General features: G+C 44.9%; 1 protein-coding gene across 3 annotated transcripts in view; it reads right to left on the reverse strand.

Annotated features, from left to right (window-relative positions):
* Positions 1 to 2,195: 2,195 nt before the first annotated feature.
* Positions 2,196 to 14,720, reverse strand: part of LOC135907116 (uncharacterized) — a 288,229-nt gene continuing 275,704 nt past the window's right edge. For all 3 annotated transcript variants that reach the window (XM_070522689.1, XM_070522688.1, XM_070522687.1), the window contains exon 9: positions 2,196 to 6,163. In XM_070522689.1, coding sequence (XP_070378790.1) covers positions 5,985 to 6,163 — 179 coding nt within the window. In that variant the 3' untranslated portion in view covers positions 2,196 to 5,984. The remainder of the gene's footprint in view (positions 6,164 to 14,720) is intronic.

Below are 14,720 nucleotides of genomic sequence, written 5' to 3' on the forward strand. Positions count from 1 at the left end.
TGGGCAACATGAAAATATATATATCTCGAGGACAAAGCTCAGGCAAGTCTACTTTCGTACTTCATTAAATTTTAATCCCGGTGAAAGACGTGTGCTAAAGATTGTATATATTTACGTGAAGTCATTTGTTTCAAGTTTGTTATTTTGCCTTCTCACAATCAGCCGTAGCTCTTCCTGTGATGTGTTAGTGTGCGCAACATTTTAATGTAACATATTCAGATGTCTTTTGTGTATTCACATGCAAGCAGCTTCAAGTGTTCATGTGTTCAAAGTTGGTTGTTACAAGGGTATGCTTAAGCCCTGCCTTTTGAGTCGCTTTGCCTTCTAGTCATAAACTTAAGTCGAAAGTGAAAAGCACAATGATCGTTTTGATTGGATTCATATGTATAGGTTTTTTCAGATGTATTTACACTGCTAGAGTGTTGTAGGTACTAGCCTACGTCTCCAGGTTCGATGTAGTGGTGCCTTATGTACTGTAATGTTTCACGTGCACGCATCTTTAGTGTAACTAAAGGTACTTCAAGTTGATCAGTCTCTCCTTTGATTTTGTTTGTGTTTGGGAAAGTTATGAGCAGGCACCGGGGCATGCAAGTGTGAACAGCGAAGCAATTTCAAAATATGAATAAAGATACACTAGCCCAACGAAACGTCAATCATATTTCAATGGCGACTTCTGAAATCTAAATGGCATCTCAACTGTGCCACAATATGCTTTTCAATGCTGTGGCAATAATAACTCAACAGCAGGTCAACAGAACTACCACAACGTCAGTTCAACGCAGAGTCAATGGTAACTAAAAACCATTCAACAAAACGAACAAAACGGGCCGTCTCAGCACAATGGACTCTCAATGGTAACTTAACAATTATTGAACATTGAGGTACCCAATGGTGTCCCAATTAAATTTCAGTAGCCAATATGCAAAAGTCCTCAACACTCAACCCAACAATTCTCCAACAAACTCTCAATAATTCCTCAATAAAAAACTCAACATTGACCAACAATATTTCAATGCCTTCTCAACAATGTTTTTTTTACGGCGGGAACGACAAACAACTGAAAGAAGGCACGAACATGCACCGACGGTATGATCACGTGAGCCCCAGTTTGTCGAACGCCCAGAACGCAGCGCCCAAGGAATAATAGCCACCCAAAGTGAATCTAGATGAACCAATGAAACTGGAGGCTTGTCGAAAGATAAACTGTGTCTGGGTACCATTTGTGCTTTTATCTTGGGGTGTCGTCAGGGCTCGTGAAGATCCCAAGTTTCGCCAAACTCGGCGCATCCTGCATAGCACCCCTGGGCTTTTTTCTGTTCTGGCCAAAAACAGCACCGGAAACAGCTTCACCATCTTTCTGGTATCAAAAATAGTAAATGTATTTTCTATGTGTGGCTGTAATATTAAAACGTACGAATAATAAAGTAAGATGACGGAATATACGTGACAATGAAATATGTTTTTCCTAATTTTTTAGCATGCGTTGGGTGTGTTGGTTACTTTATTCATTGCGCTAATGGGTTGCATTTTGGCTGTTATTGCTTCGGCTGCCATTTCATTAGTCTGGTTCCTAGCGCTCTTTGCAGAGGGCCACAATGCTGTCTGCGAAAATCTACGGTATGGCAATACGTGATGAGACAGCAGGGCCACTTTTTTTGTTTTTCCTAGAGAATTAAAGGTAAGCACGCTTTTTATTGAATCGTTAAGTAGCAAATAACCGTGATTCTTTTTGGAACAGCTATAAGACGAAAAGACAGATTTTCCGTACTCGGTGTATTTGTTCGTGGTGTGCAGACATTGAAGCTACCGATCTAGACCAGCTCCTCTATAGAAACACCCTCTCTCGCCGCCACAGCTTACCACAGTTCCTAGTCAGATCTCCAGTTGTTTACTCTCACTCTACCTGCAAAGTATGCATTGCGCCAACGCAAAAAGGAAAGAGGTTGTCCGATCAAGAAAACTGTTTAAGCGAAGAAGAACACAGCAAACTACTTTTCTCCATAGAATCTCTAAAATGTACCATGATGAGTTAAGAAGCACTTTTTCACACTTTATTTGAAAGTCAAGAGTACATAAAAAAGCTCTTCAGCATGTTTACGTAAATTTCATATCATGCCAACTTTAACATGATCCGCTAAAATGTACAAAATAGTCTTGCGTTATCTGCAAAACATGTGCATGAGGCATGCGGCAAAATGAAGGCGAGCATGGTAACAAAATATCATGCATAGCTTGAGGTACGGTCACTGCGCAGCTCCTTATATAAAAAGGCATTCCTTACTGGAGTGGTTCCTGCAAATAGTGCGACATGGCTATTTTGCTGTGTAGTCGTACTAAAAGGGTTATGTACTAAATATGCTTTCGTTGCTGCTTCAGCAAGCGTGGAATTGGCGTCAACTCGGGGCAGTAGTTGATGCGAACAGATCCGTGTGCGCGGGTCTTTTTTTCTATGAAATTGTTGGTTAAAGTTGGCACTTAACACGCCCGAGAGGAATCTTTCCTAAAAAGTGGGTTTCATTTAGGCATTTTTAAGCATGACCGGCTAATGATTACAAGAAACTACAGTGTGTACAGTGTACTTTGATATTGTGAAATGAGACGAACTTTCCTGCTGGCCAAACAATACGAAGATAGTCAGCGATAAATATCAACTAGGTGTTCTGAAATGTCGAGTAATCGCTACTATCCGGACCTGATATCTCTTCAGCTTCTAATTTGGCGGACTCGATTGAGAAGGTAATGTGAAGCTCGGCTTAGCTGCTGCGGTTTCCAATGGGCAATGTCTAATAACCTAACCTAGCCATAGCCAAACCCCGTCAGTTAGCTCTATTAAAAACATCTGGCGATGTTGCTAAACAGATTTAAAGAATTGGTACCGCTAGAAGCCAAGTGCGAACTGTGTCTAACACGCAATCGTACTTTGAGTGTCACCTCTCCTAATTAAAACTGAGTACGAGTAAACTGCATAACTTTACCCTGCAAAACGCAACTTATTTTTTCAGGGACAGCCAAGTCTTCTCAGCTGTCTAAATTGTAAGATACTTTCCGATATTGACTAGCTCGCACTTTTTTGTGTTCAGCACCAAAGCAATGCAATATTTATAAGCAGCATGCCTACAAATAAACTCCCATTTGGTCTTCCTTTGCCACATGCATTGAGTCCTCTCGTAAAAATGGTTACTAGGGAAAGTTACATAGTGCGAATGCATTTACTTTTTCGCTACTGCTTGGTGCTCCGGGTTTCTTGCTGTGCATACAATAGGGCTACAAGCAAAACAATAATTGGATGTGACAATTTGCACTTCTCTCTACACATGGCCAGTTTGTTTTGTTGGATGTGTTGCAATTCTTGTGCTCCTGAGGACTGCCTGTGCTTGGATCGCCACTCCTGTTTCATGGCGAAAACGCACATCAGGGTGAAATCTATATACCTGCTTTCGCGTACATGATTTCCGCCGAAGATGCATACTAGAACTCTCTGAATACATGAGCTTTAGAGTAGAGGCGTTTATATGTATGAAAGTTCCTGCGATTGAGCGTAGTATATAGGGGATATCAAACTTATTTATAAAGGTGACAGATCTACGAACATGGATGCATTAGAGGCAAAAAGAAAGGACGAGACCCGTAGTCTCACGCACTGAATTCCAAGAATATCACAATTGTCCTGGGCATACTGCTCGTTTTCCTAAATTTAGCAACATTCGTGCGAATAAATAAGTAAAGCGATGTATAGCACCACGCTGAGCGCTTGCAGTCTTTCTTCGCTACGGTCAGAAAGTAGCTTAAGCCAACTGTCGAATAAAATAATTTGCCATAATGATTGTTACCACAGGGATATGCCAATGACGCTTAAGTTATACAGTTGAAGGTGCAAATTACAGTAAAATTGTACAACATCGCCACTGAATCTTGCTCTCAAGGCCAGCAAAATAGAAACAACGGTAAAACGTCCAGACGTTCTTTGTGTTTTCACCAATATTCAAGTTATGTTAGAAGACTTCACAAGAGCAGATGCCTCATTCACACTGTTGCACCTAATAATTTTAGGAAGGAAGCGTGGTACCAGTGGCAAATGTGATTTACGAACATGAAGCTTAGCGCGTTCGGTCCCTGCCATTTTATGCACAAAAAATTCCTTCCTTAAATGCATACAAAGTGCATAAATACGTACTTTGTTGCCTTGTGGGTATATGAGATGGTGTATAACGCAGCCTAAAAAAGCTAACTTTAGATCACTTATGAAGTTTTCAACACAACACTTCACATTTTAAACCTCTAAATAGCCATTTCAAGACCCCTACGTTATGCATTCACTAGATTAGAAAATAATGCTTCAACGGATCCCAGCAACAGATGCCATCATTGTGAATAGCAAATTACACTTGTCACATAAGCAGTTATTTATTGCAGCATACATATTTTATGGATAACTGCAATTACCCACCCCAAGTAATTCCCCAAGTAATAGTGTCCATCACGCATCCTGGAAATTGTTGTGACCTTGCAATGTTCATTGTTTTCCAGCTTATTTCTTTTCTTTTGGCTTCATGCTGTATCTAATGCAGCGCCACGGGAAGTGAAATGACTAGTAAACTATTTGGTGAATCTATTCAACCCCATATCATGTATTAATACTATTCGCTCAAACTAACGCAAATTAGCACGCAGAATATGTACACATGTACTTATTCAGAGTAACATCTGGTATCATTCAATGTTCAGCGCAAGGAACTGCATGGATGACAACGAAGCACACAGGGACAGCACGTCCATGTTGTGTCTTGTGCGGGAAAAGTCAATTCAAAGACGAATGAAGACCAACTAGCATGGTTATCGATTCCGTTATCTGCAACACCAGCAAGATTGAATTCTCTGGAAGCAACCCTGTTTCGAAATGTAAGGCGAATAATTTTTATACTTACCTACGGCAAGCAAGGCCGGAGGCTGTTACAGTTTTTTTTATGGGGCATTTACAAATCATGTAGGCATTTTCACATAACACTTATGAGACTTCGCAGATCTTGCGATTGCCTACTGCGGAATATAGGGAGTCATATGAGGAGCTCTTTGTCCTATTTACGTGTCGAAACAACCTACTTTAATTTCACACTCCGTCGTAGAAAAGCACGAAAACATGTTGGAAAACACGCACTGTGGTCTCTCTTATGGCAACATTGAGCAATTGTCCAGCATTCAACTGGGCTCCATGCGCGATTTGTGAGGTACACAAAGCGTTCGTAATTTCTTATTATGAGAACATTGCTGAAGGTATGCCACAAACAACGTAGTTCCAAATTCGAATGTCCAAGCATGAAGTATATATTCCGCTACATAAAAGGGCCTTTCCCACATAATTACACAAAAATTCAGAGCTTAACTTTTTCAGCAATCAGCTGTTGTTGGGCAAAAGGCTAAGGCATGAAAAAAGAATCTGCCAGAATGGGGCCCTTTTTCGATCAGTGGCTCGTTTCCTGTGCTAACCTATTTATTTATTCAAAATACCTTATAGGCCCGAAAAGGGCATTGCGTAAGGGAGTTTCGCAAAATATAACAATGTTTGACACCTCCAGTCGCACCAGTAACACCCACAGCCACGTGCAAACTTGCCTATCATCGTCTTTTGCCGTTGAGCTCTGCAGCAATTGTAAAAGCAAAATATAAAAAAGAACGTCGTTCTGTTGAGCATTATCCGAACGAAATCGCACCACAGTGCGATTTGTGTAAAGTAGTTCTGCAGGAAATTTTCGGAGTACTTCAGATGCGTTGGCTCATGCTGTTTCTGATCTTTCTAAAAGATCGAGACCGTTGCTTCTGGTCCTGTTTTTTTGTGATAAATGTGGTTAAACTTTGCTTGCTGCAGAAAAGTGAGATCAAGGGAAATACGAGCCAATGAGTTCTGCTCTTTTCAGATATTGTTGGCGCTCCACATTTGAGCCCATATATCTAAGCAGAGCCAATCAAATTCTGTTTGTATGCACTGCTCAAGAGCGTAGGTCGAACACAAAGTAAGTGCCGTCTTCAGGGCTACTGGCTTCCTTGAAGGCAACCTGCAGGCCAGGCACTTTTTCATTGTTACCGCAAGGAAGCCGACAGCTTCTTGGGTGACCGCACTGGAGGTGACTGCAGCTTTCAGGAACGTAGCCAGGAACAAAGTTGTAGTCTGCAATGGGCAAGGTACATTTACAAAATTTTCATTATTATTTAAAATAACTTTTAATTTTCACCTATCACAGAAAGCATCTTATCATTTCTTGAGCATGAATATACAAAGAGGAAGACATTACTGGCATGAGAAATCGAAAAACATAGATAAATAATTACCGGACATTCACTAGTTAACTTCTTAATTACTTAGTTCACACCAAACATTGCAATTTATGAATTGCAGGCATGGGTTTGCAAAGCGTATTTACTGAAAATGAATTTTTAGGATGGCACCAGTTTCGAGATATTCATTACTAATGCAGAAAAGACCATATTGTCAATAATTATGTGGAAGAACAGTGCATTCTTACAGCGAATTTGAAGGCGCATATCAACTTCGTGCAGAGTATGATCTACAAAAATTGTTCGTATGCATCTATCTTGCAAACTAACCGCTACAATTCGTATATTACAGTATTTGCCGTAGCTTTTCGTCCCGCCTGCTCCTCTCTCAAAAGGAAATAAAGCTTGAGTTGATTGGATATGATTAAAAAGTTAATTAGTACATTATCTTGAGTGGGTGATTGGGTGTGTCTCTTTCGCTTGCTAATTAGTGTCCGTCTCAGAATAATTCAGCGCAAGAAATGAAATTGAATGAAATTCTGTTATCTCCCATAGGCGATATTTCAAAGTTCGATGAGCATATATATATCATCAGCCTGGTTACGCTCACTGCAGGGCAAAGGCCTCACGCATATTTCACCAACTACCCCGGTCGTGTACTAATTGTGGCCCTATTTTCCCTGCAAACTTCTTAATCTCATCCGTCCACCTAACTTACTGCCGCCCCTTCTACGCTTGCTTTCCTTTGGAATCTAGTCCGATCTGCGTCCAGTCAAGCTGCTGACGGCAGCTTTTAGCCCGGGAGGACGTTTCTAGTCTGTACTAGAAGAAGAATAAACTTGAACTTGAACCCTTTATGACCATCGTTTATCTTCCCTCCACATTACATGTCCGGCCCATACCCATTTCTTTTTCTTGATTTCATATATATATATATATATATATATATATATATATATATATATATATATATATATATTGTCACGGCTCCCTGGAGACAAGAAAGGAGAGCGGTATTTATTCGACAGAGTTGGGGCACGCGCTCAGTCCACGCTTCTTCTCTAGCGCCTCGCTTGCACAGACGAGGTCGTCGTCTTTTTCGTCAACGTGGTTGGGCGCTGATGGCGTCGCGGCATTTGCCCTCCTCCAGAAAGAGCATCGTCCCGATGCTCGGCGGGTAGCATCTGGTGTCCAGCAAACCAGAGCGTGTCCATGTCATTCAGAAAAATACGGTTTCATGCGCACCACGTGCACAGTCTCAGGCAGGTCCTGACGGCGCCTCGAGCAGGATGGGCTGTCAGGAACGACTTCATAGTTGACGTCGCTAAGGCGTCGTAAAACCTTGTACGGTCCGAAGTATCGTCGCAGAAGTTTCTCCGCGAGGCCTCGGCGGCGTGCTGGAGCCCAAACCCACACTCTTTGCCCGGGCTGGTAGACGACGCATCGATGGTGTTCATTGTAACGTCGGGCATCACGGTCTTGCTGGCTAGCTATGCGAACGCGCGCGAGCTGTCTTGCTTCTTCAGCGCGCTCTGTAAAATCTGCGGCGTCAGTCTCGGAATCGCTGAAGTCATGAGGAAGCATAGCATCCAGCATTGTAGTCACTTCTCGACCGTGGAGGAGACTGAATGGCGTCATTCTTGTTGTTTCTTGCCGAGCCGTATTATAAGCAAGCGTTACGTAGGGTAATATTTGGTCACAGTTCTTGTGTTCCACATCGACATACATGCACAGCATGTCTGCGAGAGTCTTGTTGAGGCGTTCCGTAAGTCCATTGCTTTGCGGGTGATAGGCTGTCGTCCTTCTGTGTGCCGTGCCACTGAGGGTGAGTACAGTTCGCAAAAGTTCAGCCGTGAACGCGGTTCCCCTGTCGGTTACGATGACCGCTGGAGCACCGTGCCTCAGGACGACGTTTTCGATGAAGAACTGTGCGGCCTCGGCTGCTGTGCTGCTAGGAAGTGCCTTGGTTTCAGCATATCGCGTAAGGTAATCTGTCGCGACTATGATCCACTTATTTCCGGCAGCAGATATTGGGAATGGGCCCAAAAGGTCCATCCCAATTTGTGCAAACGGTGTTGCAGGCACTGGAACGGTATGTAATAGTCCGGCAGGTTTCGTAGGTGGCACTTTTCGCCGCTGACAGTCAAGGCACGTTCGAACCTGTGCTGCGAGCCGTGGCCATTAATACTTCTTTTTCATCCGTGCTAATTTTCTTGTGTAGCCTAAGTGACCTGAGGTAGCTTCGTCGTGACAGGCCTGCAAAATTTCATTGGGGTGTGTTTTAGGGACGACTAGTAGATATTTCTTCCCTGTTGAAGAGAAGTTCCTTCTAAAAAGAACACTGTTGCGTAGGCAGAATGATGACAGGTGCCTCGAGAACAATCTGGGCTTGTTTGTGGTGCGGCCTTCTAAGAAATCAATTAGTGACGCGAGCTCCTGGTCCTCTTGCTGTTGTTGAGTGATGGCGGCCGCATCAACAACTCCCAAAAAGCCAGTGGATTCGTCATCATCTCCGCCTGACGACTCGATCGGCGATCTGGAAAGGCAATCAGCGTCTAAGTGCTGCCTTCCCGATTTATAGACCACCGTCATGTCGTACTCTTGAAGCCGTAGGCTCCAGCGTGCCAAACGTGCAGATGGATATTTCATGTTGGTCAACCAACAGAGAGAATGGTGGTCACTTATAACTTGAAATGGGCGGCCGTATATGTACGGACGGAACTTGGTAACTGCCCATACTACAGCCAAGCATTCCTTCTCTGTGGTGGAGTAGTTCGATTCGGCACGTGACAATGTTCTACTCGCGTAAGCGATGACTCGCTCAGCGCCGTCTTGCCGTTGAACAGGGACGGCGCCTAAACCTACGTTGCTGGCATCGGTGTAGATCATTGTCGGCGCATCCACGTCAGAATGGGCAAGAACAGGCGGAGTTTGTAGACGGTGCCGCAACTCGTTAAATGCCGCCTCCTGCTCCTCGCCCCACACAAACGTGACATTATCTCTGGTTAAGCAGGTAAGCGGTGAGGCGATGCGTGCAAAACCCGCAAAAAATCGCCGGTAATATGCGCATAAGCCCAGAAAGCGTCTGACTGCCTTTTTGTCTGTAGGCCTTGAAAACTTTGCGACGGCTGCGATTTTCTCAGGATCAGGTCTGACACCTGTGTGACTTACTACGTGGCCCAAAAACTGTAGTTCTTCGTATCCAAAGTGGCGCTTTTCAGGTTTTAAGGTAAGCCCAGCGGACCGTATGGCTTGAACAACCGACCGTAGCCGTCTGAGATGTTCATCAAATGTGGCAGAATAAACAATGACATCATCTAGGTAGACTAAGCAAGTCTTCCACTTAAGGTCTGAGAGTACAGTATCCATTAGTCCTTGGAACGTGGCTGGGGCGGAACACAAACCAAAAGGCAGAACTTTGAATTCATAGAGCCCATCGGGCGTTACAAATGCAGTCTTTTCGCGATCCCGCTCATCGACCTCTATTTGCCAGTATCCACTTTTTAAGTCCATCGATGAGAAGTACCGTGCATGCCGTAGCCTGTCGAGGGAATCGTCGATGCGGGGTAAGGGATACACATCTTTTTTTTTTTGTAATCCGATTGAGCTTGCGATAATCGATACAAAACCGCAGGCTATCATCCTTCTTCTTAACGAGTACCACGGGCGATGCCCAAGGGCTTTTTGACGGCTGGATGACATCATCTTCTAGCATTTTCTTGACTTGCTGCTGTATTGCTTCACGCTCTTTCTCAGCCACGCGTTCCGGATGCTGTCGGATGGGTATTGCTGTTTCCTCCGTATATTTGATCTGTATTATCCACTAAGTGTGCTTGTGTGTCGCGCGGCGTCATTTGTGCTACAAAACTGCGCAATTGTATAAACAATTTGGCACCTGCATGGTTCTTCGTGACTGCACTACACTTGAAAGAGCGTAGGTTAGGGCGTGTTGGTATTCCATAACTGAGGATTTTTTAGCGCACGAAAAGGGACACGAAAGACAGTGGCAAGACGCGGACACAGCGCTGACTTCCAACAAATGTTTTATTCCACGAAGCGGTACACATATATACAGGTAGCACACACCACCGTACGCATGCGGATATGTACTGATTTCTAATCAAATAACACAGCGACGAGACATGTGTAATGGGAAGTTACGATGATATCAAAGATGAAAGAACGACCATGCATAGCCAAATTTAAAAGGTGTATAGGTACGTTGACGACTACCTTGCTCTTCTCGATTCATGTCCTAGCGGGGAGGTTTGTCTTGATGTCACGCAAGTGCTAGATCCTTTCAACAAGTGTTTACAGCCACTCAATGTTACGCATGAAACGCCGCAGGATGGTTCTTTGCGATTTCTCGATATAATAATGTTTTTTGAGGGACGCCAGGTGTGCTGGGCACATTAACCAAGGGCGAACAAACCACTACTGCTATATTCATCGGGCCACTCTAAGTTGGTTAAGAGGGGAATCGCAAAGTCGACCCTAATGAATGCGCTTCGCCGCTCATGTCCTCACAAGTATTTGTCCAGTTTTCTGGCGCAAGTGGATCGCCTGAAACAGGCCGGTTTCCCGCAGCATACCATCACAGCTGCGGCCGAAGGTCTCCTTAAGACTGCAAAACGCGGGCGACAGGATGAGGGGTGTACTTCACTGGAAAATGCGGGAGTGAAGCAGAAACGCGCAATCATACCGTACATCCACGATATCTCGCACAGACTCAAGAAGATTGGCTATAACGCAAATGTAAGCGTCATCTTTTCAGCGCCAATCAAGCTGTCCAACTTGTGCAACGCCAGTTACTGTGCTTCTGAGAAGCCCAGTTGCCTTTCAATAGATCTTGCAAGAAAAGAATTCGATTTTTTAAACGTGACACAAGGGGTGGCCTGATGGAAATTACATTTTAATCTTGCAATTAAAAAAAAATTGGCTATGCATGGTCTTTCATCTTTGATATCATCTTAACTTTCTATTACGCATGTCTTGTCGCTGTCTCTTTTTATTAGAAATCAGTACATATGCGCATGCGTACGGTGGTGTGTGTTGCCTATATATATGTGTACCGCTTCATGGAATAAAACAATCGTTGGAAGCTAGCGCTGTGTCCGCGTCTGCCACTGTCTTTCGTCCCTTTTCGTGCGCTAAAAAACCTCAGTTGTGCACTATAGTGTAAACGAAATAAAATAAATAATGGTTGGTAGTGCTTATGAAACTCGTCACGTTGCCGTCGCCGTGTCAAGGTCCTAACAAAAAAGGAAAAGGAGAAAATAAAAGTAAAAAGTGAAGAAACAACAGCTGTGGTCAAACCGGTTGTGATGGCATTCCGGACCAGTTGATACGATCACTTTGAAGGGCCATAAAGATTGCTGGTAATTCATCTTCCCATCGTTCACTTCACGGATTTTCAGTGCACCGGAAAAGCGATGAGTACACATGTATAAACTAGGAAAAGCAAATGAACAAAAGCTAAGTAACAGCCGACCCAAAGAATGCTTACGCATTTCTTGACAATTCTCAAAATTTCTGTAGCATTTTATTGGTTATATTCGAGCAAGCCCGCAACAATGACATCCACATCGTCACTCAAATCATATTTCGCAACAAAAGAACGACACGAACGTGAGAGGACGACACACTAAGCGTGGTGTGTCGTCCTCTCACGTGCGTGTCCTTCTTTTGTTGCGCAATATTATTTGAGTAATGGATTACAAATTTGCCGGGAATGCTGATCTCATTAAATCCTGATCATCATCGGGGAAATTATATATAGATGTTATCTGAAATAAATAAATGTTTATTAAATCGAAATGAAAGCAAATGAATAACAACGAAGCAGGAATACAACTTAAGAAGCCGCAATGGTTGTTTAGTGGTCTGCTACTGCGCTTAGCACGAAGTCACGGGATGAAACCACCGCCACGGAGGCCGCATTTCGATGGGGGTGAAATGAAAGAACACCCGTGTACTTAGACTTATCTGCTCGTTAAAGAACCCAGGTGGCCAAAATGATTGCGGAGTCCCCAAAAACGACGTGCATCATAATGGGAATATGGTTTTGGCACGTAAAACCCCATAATTTAATTCGTTATTTTGCACCTTTCAGCTATGCCGAGGCTCTCGCGCGACCACCGCCTGCGACCTTTGCGCCATGCCCATCGGTCGTGCCGCTGCGACCAGCTTCTCACTTCGTTCAGCCACGGTACAGCAGTGGACAATGGCACACTCCTGACAAGCGGCCAATATGTTTTCCGTGTGGTGTACCTGGCCACGTTGCACCATTTTGTCGTCGACGCGCAGCGTCCTAACACCGTAGCTTCGACGCCGCATCATACGTTTCCCCATACCCGTCATCCTCCGCGTCTCTGAACACCGGCCAGACGTCTTCCTACTCGGACCACCGCCCTCTTGTTGACCGCCGTTCTCCATCGCCTCGACGCCGCTCGCTTTCTCCGATATGCCATCGTCCTTGTTCGCCGGAACGGGAAAACTAATCGTCGCATTCCAGAGGCAAGAACTGCGTCACCCACGAATAGACCAAGGTCTCTCCCTTGTCTGACTAATGTTATTGACGTATATGTGAACAGCGTCGCTGCATTTGCCCTCGTTGACACTGGTGCCGCAGTTGCAGTTATTAGCGCCAAACTTTGCCGTTCGCTCCACTGTCCAACGTTTCGCTTCGTACTGCCAGCGCAGACCACATCACGCCTGCACCTGCGTGTACTTCTCGCGTTGTGATCAACAGCCTCCTCTACATCGTCGAATTTTTGGTGATGTGTTCTTGTTCCCACGATCTTATTTTGGGCTGGGACTTCCTTTCCTTTTATAAGGCCGTCATCGACTGTTCTCGTGCTGAAGTGGAATTTCAAACGCTATCTAATGCCCCACTCTTTGACGCTCATGGACCTGAAGATTAAGTATTTGTTGCCGAAGATGTTACAATTCCACCGCACTCATCTGCCCTTGCCATAGTGTCATGCAAAATTGTTGCTGATGCCAGCGCACTTTTTACGCCATCTGCAATTCTCGCTCGGCGGAACTGTTCGAAGCTGGCTTTCGCTCTTTTGGACGTTCATGCCTGCGTCAGCAGATTGCTCGTCGCCAACCGATTATCCTGTCCCCTCACTTTGCTTCGTGGACCGTGGGTTGGCCGTGCCCAGTGGGTCGACACTGCTGCCGTCATTGACATGCCAACTGGTCCCATCGCCACTCATGAGGTCACCAGAGTGAATTTTAACCCCGCGCAGCAGCCGACTTCGCCCGATGTTTTACATTGCTCCATCGCCGACATGTTGACTGTTTCTCAACGCACCCAGCTTCTACGCCTTTTCGACAAGTTCCGTTCGTCTTTCGATTGCCAGCATGTTCCCTTGGGCCGCACGTCAACGGTTTGTCATCGCATCGACACGGGTACCAGTGCGCCAGTGCGACAAAACCATATCACGTATCCGCGACAGAGCGCCGTGTTATCGACGACCAAGTTGGTGACATGCTCAAGCGCGGTGTCATTCAGCCTTCGGACAGCCCCTGGGCATCTCCGGTTGTTCTTGTTAAGAAGAAGGATGGATCGATACGATGTTCTGACGATTACCGTCATCTTAATAAAATAACTCATAAAGATATTTACCTTCTTTCGAGAATTGACTCCACCCTTGGCTGTCTCCAAGGCACGGATTTCTTCTATTGACTTACGCAGCGGCTATTGGCAAGGCCCCATGGCACCCGAAGACCAACCTAAAACGGTCTTTGTAACACCAGATGGCCTATAGGAATTTCGTGTCATGCCTTTCGGGCTTTGCAACGCCCCCACAACATTTGAGCATATGATGTACAATCATTTCCGTGGTCTCAAGTGGAATACGTGTCTGTGCTACTTAAATGATGTGGTTATTTTTTCGCCCGATTTTCCCACCCATCTCTGTAGGCTGGAGGAAGTGTTGCAGTCCCTAACTGCCGCCGGCCTTCAGCTCAACTTGAAAAAATGCCACTTTGGCCCATGTCACTTCACCATCCTTGGCCATGTAGTATCTAAACACGGTATTCTTCCTGACGCGCCAAGCTCCGTGCAGTTGCTGATTTCTCCAAACCTTCCTCCGTAAGAGAATTTCGCAGCTTCCTTGGCCTGTGTTCTTACTTTCGCAACGTCATTCGGAATTTTGCGTCCATCACCGCTCTCATGAATCAGCTTCTACGGAGCGACTTGAATGACTACGCTGCCTTCGAGTTGACAATGCCTTCCAAGAGTTGCGTCGTCTACTGACCTCGCTGCCCATACTGCGTCACTTCGACCCGATAGCTCCGACCGAAGTACACACCGACGCCAGCGGTGTTGGACTTGGCGCTGTGCTCGCGAAGCGCGAATCTGGATTGGACGAGTACGTCGTTGCATACGCAAGCCACACCCTCAACAAAGCCGAGAAGATGATGATGTGTAGTGTTTTATG

This window comes from Dermacentor albipictus, chromosome 7 (assembly GCF_038994185.2).
Source record: "Dermacentor albipictus isolate Rhodes 1998 colony chromosome 7, USDA_Dalb.pri_finalv2, whole genome shotgun sequence".
Lineage (NCBI taxonomy): Eukaryota > Metazoa > Arthropoda > Arachnida > Ixodida > Ixodidae > Dermacentor > Dermacentor albipictus.